We start from the raw sequence: 11,823 nt of genomic DNA on the forward strand, positions 1-11,823 counted from the left end.
TTTTGCGCAGTGAAACACCGCCGCTATCGCCATTGGCTGCCGGAACGTCACACCCCTCGACGTTATCACGTATCATCCCCCAAAAAGGTCCTTTCCTCCCGCGATATCGCAGTGACCGTGGAGAGCAATGTCGTGGCTACCGGTCACCCCTCGCTCGCAAGAATGTCGCGGAGATGTGCGGGATCGGGATACATCGTGAAGACCGTGTGACAATCGTTTTGCATCGTTTGACGATAAGGGACGCGGAAGAGATGCGAGCCGAGCGGAGCAGCTAAAGCGCCAAACTCGACGAGCGAAAGAGGCTTATTATTAACGCGACGCACGTGTTCCATTTATAAAATTATGAGCCTGGCCTCGGAGCGTCGGCGGTTTCTCCCGAACGGTAAGGACATCGTGCAGAATGTTAAAAATGTTGAAAATCGGCGAGACTCGAGACTCGAGACGCGGGAGTCTCTAACGATCTCTTCCCCGAGAACGGGAATCAGCACGCGTTCGGCAAAAGGAAAAGAAGGGGGGGTGGAAAAAAAAAGAAAAGAAACGAATTAACGAAATATACGCGCGGAGAATTTCGCCCACCCGCGAAATAACGCATATTGATCGTTCCATACTTGTTGCGCAGAGACAACAGCCGGGCCAAGCTACGCCGAGTATCAACATCCCCACCCTGTGCGAGAGCGAAAAGCTGCATCACATCTCGCGGACGCCGCCGTTCCGTAAAATTGTATTTCTTCTTCTGCGTTTCGACGACGCACCGCGGCGTCCTGCCCCACGAGGGGGAAACGGGGATGAGGGAGTCCCTCGAGCTGTATTATGATTTGTAAATGCGCTCGGAGTATCGGTAACGCGCCGCGCTATCGCAACATATCATGGAGACAGTACGCCTTTTGATAAAAGTCCTAATACTGTTCAGCTGGTGCGCAAGGGGATCCGTCGGGAACGCTCTCGGTGAGTTGGCCCCGACACTTTACCGCTTCGTTGTCAAACCCTTTCCTATGCGTGGGTGACATTTGTTTTACGACATGTATTTTTATAAATTGAATTCGCGAGACTCATGTGATGTCCTTTGGCATGAAAGCATTTGTTCTCTCTTCAATTCTTTAGTTTTTGAAAGTTAAAAATTTTTTGTTTGATGATGAATAACGACTCATTATTTAATTATAAAAGATTGATTATAGAAATGCACATAAAGATGTAATATAATAAAGAATAATTTCAATGATTATGTTATTAATAATAATAGCGACAAAAAACAGTCCAAAGTAAAAATATAAACGCATTTTTTATAATTATTTTTTCGCACATAATTATATTTATTTTATTGACATCATATTTACAGAAGTAAATAATCAAAAGCCAAGTAACATTTAGCTTTTTGTCAAATATTCGATAATGAATGTATAAATATATACAAATTACATATGCTTCAACTCTAAAATATTTAAGATAATGGTAATCATAATTTTAGAAAAATGCATTCTTCCGCTCGGCATGGAAGAAGGAAAAATCCCGGATGAAGCGATCACCGCGTCATCCAGTTATGAGATGAAATCCGTCGGCCCCCAAAATGCGAGGTACAGAGATTAACACGAAAATATGTACGGTAATTATTGTATAGCCGTCATAATGATAATGAATATTCGTAGAATACGGCAGGAAAAGAATGGTGGTGCTTGGTGTCCGAAAGCACAAATTAGTAGCGCCATACGCGAATACCTGGAGATCGATCTGGTGAGAGACCATCTTATTACGTGGACCGAGACCCAGGGGAGATTCGGTAACGGTCAAGGTCAAGAATATGCCGAGGCATTTTTTCTGGAATATTGGCGGCATGAAAAATGGCATCAGTACAAAGATTTAAGAGGGAACAAGGTACGCTTGACTATTAATCAATATTAATTTAAATTTTAATTTAATTAAAATTCAATTCACAAAGATTGAAGTAACTTACAATTGAAGATTTCGTAAAACATCAGTTTTAAGATTTTTTGGAAAGATTAATTTAAATTTAATTTTCTTAATTTTCAAAACCAATAACTTTAACTGAAATTAATTTCTCGTCGAATTCGTAAGAAAGAACTTTCTAAAACTCGCCGGTAACAGAAAATTTATATTATACACTTACACATACTGTATTATACTTATATTATAGGTCCTGCGTGGCAACAGCAATACATATCTAGTCGAGAAACAAAAGTTAGATCTACCGTTCGTCGCGAGTCGAGTAAGATTTGTTCCTTACAGTCAGCATCCTCGCACTGTATGCATGCGCGTCGAGATTTACGGCTGCATCTGGAATCGTGAGTATTTTCCATATGCTATTTAATGTTATATTTATTGCGTTTGCAAAGAGAATATATGCAATTTAATGCAGTTCTAATCAAATGCGTCTTTTTATACGTGAAAATACATAATCGGCAACATTATGAAATGTTGAAAATGTTAGAAATCAGAGAGATACGGATTTAAAACCGATAATGAATTGAAATAAATTCAATATAATAACACCTTTCATTGTTTATGCAGAAGGCGTCGCTAGTTATACCGCGCCCAAAGCTGATGCAGACGGACCTAATGGGTGTAACGTCGAGGATACGTCATACGACGGCACAGAAATCGAGAATTTAATGTTGAACGGACTGGGACAATTAACCGACGGTATAGTTGGCAACGAAATGGAAATTCTGGAATCCGATAGAGTAACCAACTGGGTGGGATGGCACGATCGGGATAATGTAGAATTATTCTTTGAGTTCCAACTTTCTCGGAAATTTAGGAATTGTACGATTCACGTGGCTAATCTGCCCGATCTAAGTGTTGAGGTGCGTGATTACTTGAAGCAATTTTTCTTGATGTAGTAACAAACTTATTCTAAGTTCGGCAACTTTTAGATGTTCTCGATAGTAAACTTTTGGTTTTCATCGGACGGCAAAGAATATCACGAAACACCGGAAACCTTTCAAATGTTTAACGACCCTAAGATGAGCATCATTCCTGGCAACAGCAATGGCAGAAGTAGCGCTTCGATATCTATTCCGTTGCAATCAAGGGTCGGCAAATTTATCAAAATGGAAATAAAGCCTCAGTCAAAATGGTTGTTGCTAAGCGAGATCACATTCCAGACAGGTAATCACTAATTCCCCTACTATGTTCAAAGTATATTCAAGTTATATTATTTTGTAATTTAGTTCCAGATGTAAAAAACAGCACTGACGGAGCATTGGCACGTTTGTCATGGATATATACGAATAGTAACGAGAACATGTCCCAAATAATCAATCAAGATCAGATCACGAGAATAAATCAAATCGAAGATAAAGAGATTAAGGGCGAAATTGACAATCTAGAAATTCAAACTGACAACAAGATCAAAGGCGAAGCTGACGATGGAAGGAAGATCAATATTCAACATGGTGGTACAATGACAGGAAAATCAAAAACTGATTCTAACGAAACAACGTTGGTGTTAAACGAGTCGAATCTGACGCCGGATGCCTTTCCCGTGAACAATTCGCCAGCGTATATCGGGATAATCAGTGCTGCGCTGACTATAATAGTCTTTTTTTCGGGTTGTACGATTTTCCTCATAAAGCAGAGGGGGCGCAACAAAGTGGCCCTGTTACAAAAGCATACCGCGTTATTATGCGGCTCGCCGGCGCCGGGTATCACGATCAATACGAAGGATATCAAATTACCCACACCGATCGTGGTAAACAATCTGTCGCAATCTCGACTGTCGTTGAAAAGCAAAATTACCTCGAACAACGATTACAAATTCGGCGACGTCGATGCGAGCGAGCAGCATAGCATTTACGAGAAGATTAATAAAATATCCCCGGAACCATATATCGAATGTGAAGCGAGATCCAATTATAAAGCAGAACATTTTGGTACGTATAGGACCGCATATTAATAACCGTTAATGGCATTAATAATTAGCTCTAATATTGATCGTGTCCAATCGCAGAAGCGATCGAGAAGTTTTATTTTATTTTATATTAGATGCAAACACATCCGTATATGTAATCAGAACCTAACGACTATAATTATCAGAATATAATAATTTATTTGATTTGCTTCTTTCCATTCTGCACTTAATAATTTACATTTGCCCCAATTTTCCTGCGCCTTTCCTAATTGATTTTAATTTAGTCATGATTAATTTTATATTCAATAATATGAATGCATATTAATTAGTAAAATTAACGAAATTATTTATAAACTCGTAATGATAAGCGCCATATTATTATATTTGTTAAATAATGCTCGTGTCCAATGAAACATCTCTTATGTGTGCTTATAAATTACGTTCTATCTGACATCATTATTGACTTTGTACGTGTTTTTTAGATACTAAAACCAGCGAGAACTTCACCGACGAAGCGCGAGTGGAATGCGTAATGCCAACGATGTCGAAAAAACTGAGTCACTCACAAACGGGAAAAATTAATCAGAGAATATACGAGAGTTATTATGCGGCCACGGACATCTTGACGGTAAGAAGGCCCGCAAGCATATATATAAATGTAACGGTAATTTAGACAGTTTTGCGATTGTTTATGCAATACTCGGTACAGTATTACGGTATGTTGTAGATAAAGAGACGCGATCAGCATCCCGTTGTGAGTCTCTTCACGCCGCTGCTTATTCGGGACTCGATCGTATCGTACAAACGCGGGACTTACGAGGTTCCGCGCATCTCTCGGCATAGATTAAGAATCCTCGATAAACTCGGCGAGGGAAACTTCGGTTTGGTGAGTCTCGTATACTTTCGCTTATTTTCCTGGATATGAATCGCTATATAAAGACATCTTCTTTCTCAGATGTTTTTTTTAGACGTCTTTGCGCTGTTCAGTTTTCTGTTTTAATTTATAACATGAAGATGTGAATCCCATTTAGGTTCACTTATGCGAAGCGAAAGGCATACAAAATCCGGATCTAGGCATCCTTCAAAACCGTCAAGTAGTTATAGTCCGGTCCCTATGGCGCGGCGTGGTTGACGCTTTAAGGTAAAAGCATCACGTTTTTTGAGCTTCTGCAAAGCTCTTACACGCATGTATCATTTTAGGGAGGATTTTATGAACGACATGCACACCTTGGCTGAAATACGGGACGTCAATATCGCTAGGATAATCGCGATCGTCGAGGAGGAACCTTTTAGTGCCATTTTCGAGTACGGAGAACTCGGGGATCTGTCAAGTTTTCTAAAAAGTCGTGATCGCGACGCGTCGATAAGGTAAGCCTGCACGACTATTCTATTGCAGATTTCGTGTATTTTTTCTGTGTAGGCTCTCACGTAATTATGGATTTTGCAGTTACGAGTGCTCGTTGAATTTGGTGATGCAAATCGCTTCGGGTATGAAGTACCTCGAGAGTTTAAACGTACCACATTGCGACCTAGCAGCCAGGTAATAATATTACATTCATTATGTAATATAAATATTATATTTATATATTTTACACGTTTGTGAATATATTTCGTAGGAATTGCATCGTTTGTAAAGACTTGCTAATTAAAGTATCGGATCAAGCCATGTACTGCAGTAAATATGACGGCGAATATTACGTCGACGAGTGCTACGCGAAGATACCATTACGTTGGATGGCATGGGAAGCGGTCCTATCGGTAATTGTTCGTCTCGTAATTAAGATTTCAAGATAAAAAGAATTTAGTATTTATCGCATTGCATTGCTTTTCTATTGTTTTGTTTAGTATAGCATTCAGTCATTCATACACACTTCGATTTTTTAGTAATATTTTCAAGTAAAATAATAATATAATCTAAAAGATTATTCCGAGAAGAGAGGATGAAACATTCCGCTAAAAAAAAAATTGAGACGTTTGATCGACATTGTCTGAAAATTTCGTAATACTTAAATCAAATTGAGAATAATATTTTCGCCTATGTTTAGAGGAAACGAAGCTGTCAATCCGACGTTTGGTCGTACGGCGTAACGGTTTGGGAAGTGCTGACGCGCTGCGAGGACATACCGTATGCCGACCTGACCTCGGAACAGGTGTTGGAGAACTGCGGCCTATGGTACTCGTTGGACAACGGCGGTAAAAAGAAATGTCCGCGGATCCTCGAGCAGCCGGTGTTCTGTACGGACGATCTGTACCGGCTGATGCTGCGATGTTGGTGCAAACTTGTGGAGGATCGGCCCAGTTTCCAGGAGATTTACTGCTACCTCAAGAAGCTGACTCTGGATTAAATGTAACGCAAATGCGAATGCATCTCTGCCGAAAGAGCATACGAGAAACGATCCATGCTCCAGCAGCAGCAGCAGCAGCAACAGCAGCAGCAGCGGCGGCGGCGCGGACCAAATCGATTACAATCAGCTAAGAAGCATCCTGATTTCTTTCTTGATCGCTTTCGCAGGTAGCTCGAACTAATCGAGCGAATTGAATCGAATCGAGGAGTCGTAAATGCCTAAACTCGACAACGTGGGATGCTCTCTGGCCACTAAAATTACTGCTCAACTAGATTTATCTAATTTTGATTATATAAGTAAGTGTAGGCTAATGACATAACGATAAAAATTTAATGCGGCGGATAATCGCAGGTGTCTCGTATAATATTCTACGCGTATGTCAAGAGAGATAATCTGAGAATAATTTTTCAACGGTTATTTCCAGAACAATCATTCGCGAGAAATACGTGATTTTCGCGAGCGAATAAGAGAGATTCACATCTATTTACTAATTTCTTACTTTACATATCTTTCCTACGCTTATACATATATATACATATTACATATATATGTGATACTCATTATCGTTTTTACTGTTAAAAAATATCGTTCCATTTCTTCTATATCTATTGTCTAGGTAGCCGACGCGAACAAGCTTTCCAACGAAACTTGTACGCAATTATGCTCGAGTTTGTTGCAGATTCTGCGCAAAACTTTAGTCGCATTTTGTCGGCTGGATACTTTATATCATCGTGAAAATTCGTTGCACGTAGCCGAAGCAAAATAATATAAGTAAAAAATCGGCATAAGCGAGGTAATACTCAATTACGTCGAGGAATGACAATCAGTTTTGCTCACCTATTTATATGTACTTATTTTACGAAATAATATCACGATGTACTCGTATTGATCAATTCAGCTTATCTATCGTAGGAAGAGGGCGGATCGTTTGATCTTTAATCAAATTTCGCAGTGGCGCAAGATTTTTAAATAGAAATAATCTTCATATATATCCTTTCTTACATATATGTATATCTTAAGCTAAGTCATCTCCAATTTTATTCGGAAATACATAATACACGATTCACGGGATGTATTTGGAACGAGGGTGCTCTTTACGAATCGCGTTATTGCGTTATTCTTCCAATTTAAGAATAAGGATACATTTAAACAATTTCTGTGCCAAATAGCAGTAATTCAGAAAGGATGAGTTTCAAGATGTACTTGAGCTGTACTTGAACCTCGTGCGAATATTTTGTTCCAATGGATATAATTAGATTTCTATAGCATACTTCCATTTTAAGATACACCCCGTGCGTAATAACAACGTTAACTAAGAAAACGAAGCAAAAGAAAGGAGCAAAAGAGCAAAAGAGAATCACAATTACGATTATTGGAAACAACGACGATAATAACGATTATGGTAAACGTACAATTTTAGATTATATATGTTTATAACAGATGTAACGTTTAATTAAATCAAATTTGTAATATCAATCATGTGTATTGCTTTAAAAACGCAGATCTGATCTAATTATCTGTGCATATATATAAAGATTATCGTTTTCTTTAGAGTTATTTCAGATTGACAGTCAAAGGGTTTCAACGAGTTAAACTTTAGGAGTACTAAAACTTTATTTTCCATCTAATTACTGACAATTAAGTAACAAATAATTATTTACAACCTTATCAACAATTGTTATAATTTGTTACAGTTTCATACGAGGCGTACGATATTCATTTCTTTGTGAAAATCCTCGAGAGACTGTCCCCAGCGTTCCTCGAAATATATCCCTAGCAAGAACTTCGCATTCAATCCGGTATTTATAGACCACGGGAGATAATGATTCAAGTATAATTGCCTCTGTCTGAAATATTATGACATACGAAATGATCACGATATATCAATAATAACCGCAGGTTATCGTACGAAGTAGCTCACGAGTTTACCTAGGACGTAGTCGACTAGCTCCGAATATCGCGCCAGTTATGCACATCGGCAAACGCAGCTGCAAAGCCTCTACCCACTTAACCGACACCTCTCCTAGCATCGTCGTCGGCATTAGGAGCATAGCGTGAAAGATATCGTGCACCTCCCGATATCGTTGCATCACGTAGGCCAGTTCGATATCGTCGACGAACTGCACCGCAAGTCTATCGTCGGGCGACACATTCTGCAATCACATAGCTCGCTCGTTACGTTTTGCTCACATTTGTTCTCTAGACGGTAAGATACATCTTACATTGTCATCCAAGAAATCGCGATACGTTCTGCCCACAGTTCCTGGCGGCAGGTCTTTGAGGTAAGAGAGGTCGACGGTGGACGTGTTTACGCGTGGCTTTTGCGCGAGTACACGTTGACCCTCGCTCGTATCCTTCATCCGTTGATGACAGCGCACGAGGGCGTTTGTACCGGTAGTCTCCCCGAGACACGCTATCATGTCACCTCGATACGGATTCGCCAACGATACAGCCGCCGAGCCCATCGTGAGAAGCACACGCTGCAGGGGGGATAGGGATACATGGTGCTTGGCATAATCCTCCAGGTACGCCTTGCAGGCGGTCGCGAAACGGCCTGAAACCGAGCGAGGAAAGTAAGAAGGTCTGAGAAACCGTGTTGTCTGTTAATAAATAAAATTTATTTCCATTAAAATAGCGCTGTTATGTATGTACAGATTTAGCGTGTAAATTACATCTAACTTCGTATGGCGATGTTGTACCCTAATTGACCTAACTGAATGTTTTCCTAATTAGCGTAATACTTATTTGGTAACATAATAATTTTACTTTGGTATATATTACAGTCAGGTTGTCGATATTATTTCACGTCGCTCCCTAACTCGGGCAAGTTAAAAAGCACTTTGTGACACGAGGAACAGAAATATTCATAACAGCTATTGGTCACGTACGCATCACCCTGTCATTGCTTGGAACAAAGGACCATGTTTCGTTTCTTTATCTCTCATACTTAAATTAACGATTTGTCTTATCTTTAACGATTTATCTTAACGTTTAAATAAGGATCACTAGCTGTTATATACTTCCTGAAGTTAAATCATAAATCTTTTGTACAAAAGCTTTGTATCATACAGAATTGTTGTATCATACACTCGTAATATACATCACGTTGAGCTTTCTTTAACACGAAAACTTACAATCATATGGCTTGTATCTGACTGGCCTGAGATCGAGCCAAAGTGTACTTCGGCTGACTCTCTCTTTTGCGAAACGTTACCCAAGTGTACACTAAGCTACCTATCACGCTTAAATTCAATCCTACAAAGTTCAACAACGAAAATATGTAGTCCCCGCCGATCACCATGCCGAGATACGTCACGCATATATTTTTCAGACATCCGATTATGGTGGTCGTCAGCGCGGAGTTGTACAGCGTACAGAGGAGCGTGCTGTACGACAGTACAAAGCCCATTATGCACGACAATACAAACTGCAGGACAAAAAACGGATTAGTCCAGCCGGGAAACTCGAGCGCCAGGGTGATGTCGCCCATCCACCAGGCCAACAGGACCGTCGGGCCGAGCATGAACAAAGAATTGTAATACATCAGTCCGTATTTTCCTAATTCCTTCGAATCCAGCTTCTTTTTCATATATACACCATTGGCGGCGGTGAAAAAATCGTTCAACAGGATAAAGATATAGCCCTCGAGATTGAAGGCGAGATCGTTCAGCGCGGCCACCACCGCGCCCAGGATCATCGTGTAAACGCTCAGCTGTATGGACAGGCGCGCCTTGATGCCGAGGATGTAGTACTCGGCGATCATCGTCATGAGGATACTGAATCGCCTCAGGGCGGTGAACATCGGCAGGCTCAGCTGCTTGGTGCCGCCCAGGCCGAATATCATGTTGCCGATGTATATCAACGGCAGTGGCCAGATCTTGGTGAAGGTCGCCACCTCCAGACTCGGGAACTCGACGTATCGCAGCTTCTTAGCGACGAGCAGGACCAGGATCGTCGCGAGCATCTGGCCGATCCCCAGCACTTGGAAGGACGGGAAGCCGTACGACGTGAGGATGGTCTTGTTGACGACCGTTATCATGAACGACGACAGCCCGTAAAAGACCGCCGACGACACCCGCGCGAACATCGCGTTCTGCTCGTGTTCCGTCATCCCGAGAGGAAAGAACGTAGCAGCTTGGCCACCGGCCTTTCCGCCACTCGGCTCGCTCTTATCCGTCCGCAACGAGCCTCGTTATCCGTGAATGAACCGTTTACTGTGATAAATAATTACACACATAGAGGAACCTACGCTTAGATAACCTTATCATTCCTCCTCCGTACATGGCACCGGCTGCGCGATCGAGCTCGCGCTGGGAGGTTCGGCTTCAGGGTGAAGGCCTCGACGGGGAACGACGCGCGGTCCCCCGCGGAACGTGAATTTTCAGACCTCAGGCGTGTGATGCAATCGCAAAGGCATGCTCCTCGCGACGATCAGACCATCAGACTGATCAGGATCAGAGTCCTCCGCCGATCTCGCTGTACGATACCACTGGCGGAAAAAAACAAACAGTGACAGGTGTAGATATGGTGGACTTCCGAAGGCGCAAATTCTTAAGCTAACTTGGCATTTTTATCAGCAACAATCGGACACAAAATACATGGTTTTTTTATACGTACGACGTTTGGAAAAATTGAGCTTATGATAATTGTAATTGGCTCCGATTTCAAATGCATTTCTTTCTGCTATTTATCGTTTATTTATACGCTTTATTTATATTTTTCTCGAATCTCTATAAATGTTTATACCTATTTCAATTTGCGTGGAAGTATATAACAGCTACAAGGAACAGATCTCTCTTTCTTTTGATTTTATGATTGATCACATGCTATATTATCGTTCTTTATGATCTCATGTTTAATTGCGAATGTATTTGATGTGAATACGAGGACTGATTTTTGGACAATCTAACTTTTGCATTCAGTTTTCAGATTATAGGCATATTCCAATGTTATTATTTAAAATCGTCAGAATGTGACATAGGTTTACTTTACGTCTGTTTTTTTTTTTAAATATATATAGCTATACACCTGTTAGTACTTATTTGAAATTTTGCGAAAGCGAGAAGGAAAGTTTTAATGCAGCAATAAAAAAAATAAACCTTTTATTGGCTGAATGAAATTTTAAGGATTATCCAAGACTGGATTTAAATATAAGATCGAACTACGAATATAAATGCTACACATTTTACGCAAATTCAAATACATGCTTTCTGCGAAAAATTATTTTACCTTGAATTATAAATTTCATAAATTTCTCTTATCAAAGATTGTAACTTTTCATAAAGCGTAATTCGACCGAACCAATCATGCGGCACGAAGAGTATATGTCTGATATTTCTTTTCGCCTTTTAATTTTACGTATACAAATTCGTCATCTCTACGAACACGCAATGCGACACGACGTTCCTTATCCTTTCAGATCAAATATCAAATCCCCACGTTGCATTTGTATAACGTATCCACCGGACCGGCACGGCACGGGCGCCGCCATTTCTCTTCGCGGTCGGGGATCGTCGCGGATCATCGGGGATCGTCGCGGAGACCGCGGAGTATGGATCTCGGCGATCGGGAGCTGTCGGGTCGGGAGCGGAGAGGGCGATCATCCTTCCCCCT

General features: G+C 40.8%; 2 protein-coding genes across 2 annotated transcripts; one reads left to right on the plus strand and one right to left on the minus strand.

Annotated features, from left to right (window-relative positions):
* The first annotated feature begins 10 nt into the window (after positions 1 to 10).
* On the plus strand, positions 11 to 7,686 carry LOC139787540 (discoidin domain-containing receptor 2-like). The gene is made up of 15 exons (XM_071726700.1): positions 11 to 382; positions 620 to 945; positions 1,466 to 1,571; positions 1,644 to 1,869; positions 2,150 to 2,297; positions 2,524 to 2,819; positions 2,889 to 3,123; positions 3,186 to 3,887; positions 4,348 to 4,493; positions 4,593 to 4,751; positions 4,897 to 5,006; positions 5,066 to 5,233; positions 5,313 to 5,405; positions 5,482 to 5,623; positions 5,911 to 7,686. Exons 2-15 carry the CDS (start codon positions 867 to 869, stop codon positions 6,208 to 6,210), a joined length of 2,910 nt encoding a protein of 969 aa, XP_071582801.1. The 5' UTR covers positions 11 to 382; positions 620 to 866; the 3' UTR covers positions 6,211 to 7,686.
* Positions 7,687 to 7,805: 119 nt separating this feature from the next.
* On the minus strand, positions 7,806 to 11,823 carry LOC139787481 (UDP-sugar transporter UST74c). Its single transcript, XM_071726582.1, has 4 exons — positions 9,356 to 11,823; positions 8,433 to 8,810; positions 8,140 to 8,363; positions 7,806 to 8,057 (listed from the first exon to the last, which is right to left on the minus strand). The coding sequence occupies exons 1-4, from the start codon at positions 10,319 to 10,321 to the stop codon at positions 7,907 to 7,909; spliced, it is 1,719 nt and encodes a 572-aa protein (XP_071582683.1). The 5' UTR covers positions 10,322 to 11,823; the 3' UTR covers positions 7,806 to 7,906.

The sequence above is a fragment of the Temnothorax nylanderi genome, unplaced genomic scaffold (genome assembly GCF_030848795.1).
Source record: "Temnothorax nylanderi isolate EJ_2023f unplaced genomic scaffold, tnyl_v1.0 TNYL_tig0010_pilon, whole genome shotgun sequence".
NCBI classification, from domain to species: domain Eukaryota; kingdom Metazoa; phylum Arthropoda; class Insecta; order Hymenoptera; family Formicidae; genus Temnothorax; species Temnothorax nylanderi.

Coding starts and splice junctions, on each gene's coding strand:
- LOC139787540 (XM_071726700.1), top strand. CDS start 867: ATGGAGACAGTACGCCTTTTGATAAAAGTCCTAATACTGTTCAGCTGG. Junction 4,494..4,592: donor CGGCCACGGACATCTTGACG/GTAAGAAGGCCC, acceptor GGTATGTTGTAG/ATAAAGAGACGCGATCAGCA. Junction 4,752..4,896: donor GCGAGGGAAACTTCGGTTTG/GTGAGTCTCGTA, acceptor AATCCCATTTAG/GTTCACTTATGCGAAGCGAA.
- LOC139787481 (XM_071726582.1), bottom strand. CDS start 10,321: ATGACGGAACACGAGCAGAACGCGATGTTCGCGCGGGTGTCGTCGGCG. Junction 8,811..9,355: donor CTCAGGCCAGTCAGATACAA/GCCATATGATTG, acceptor ATTTATTAACAG/ACAACACGGTTTCTCAGACC. Junction 8,058..8,139: donor GCTAGTCGACTACGTCCTAG/GTAAACTCGTGA, acceptor ATAATATTTCAG/ACAGAGGCAATTATACTTGA.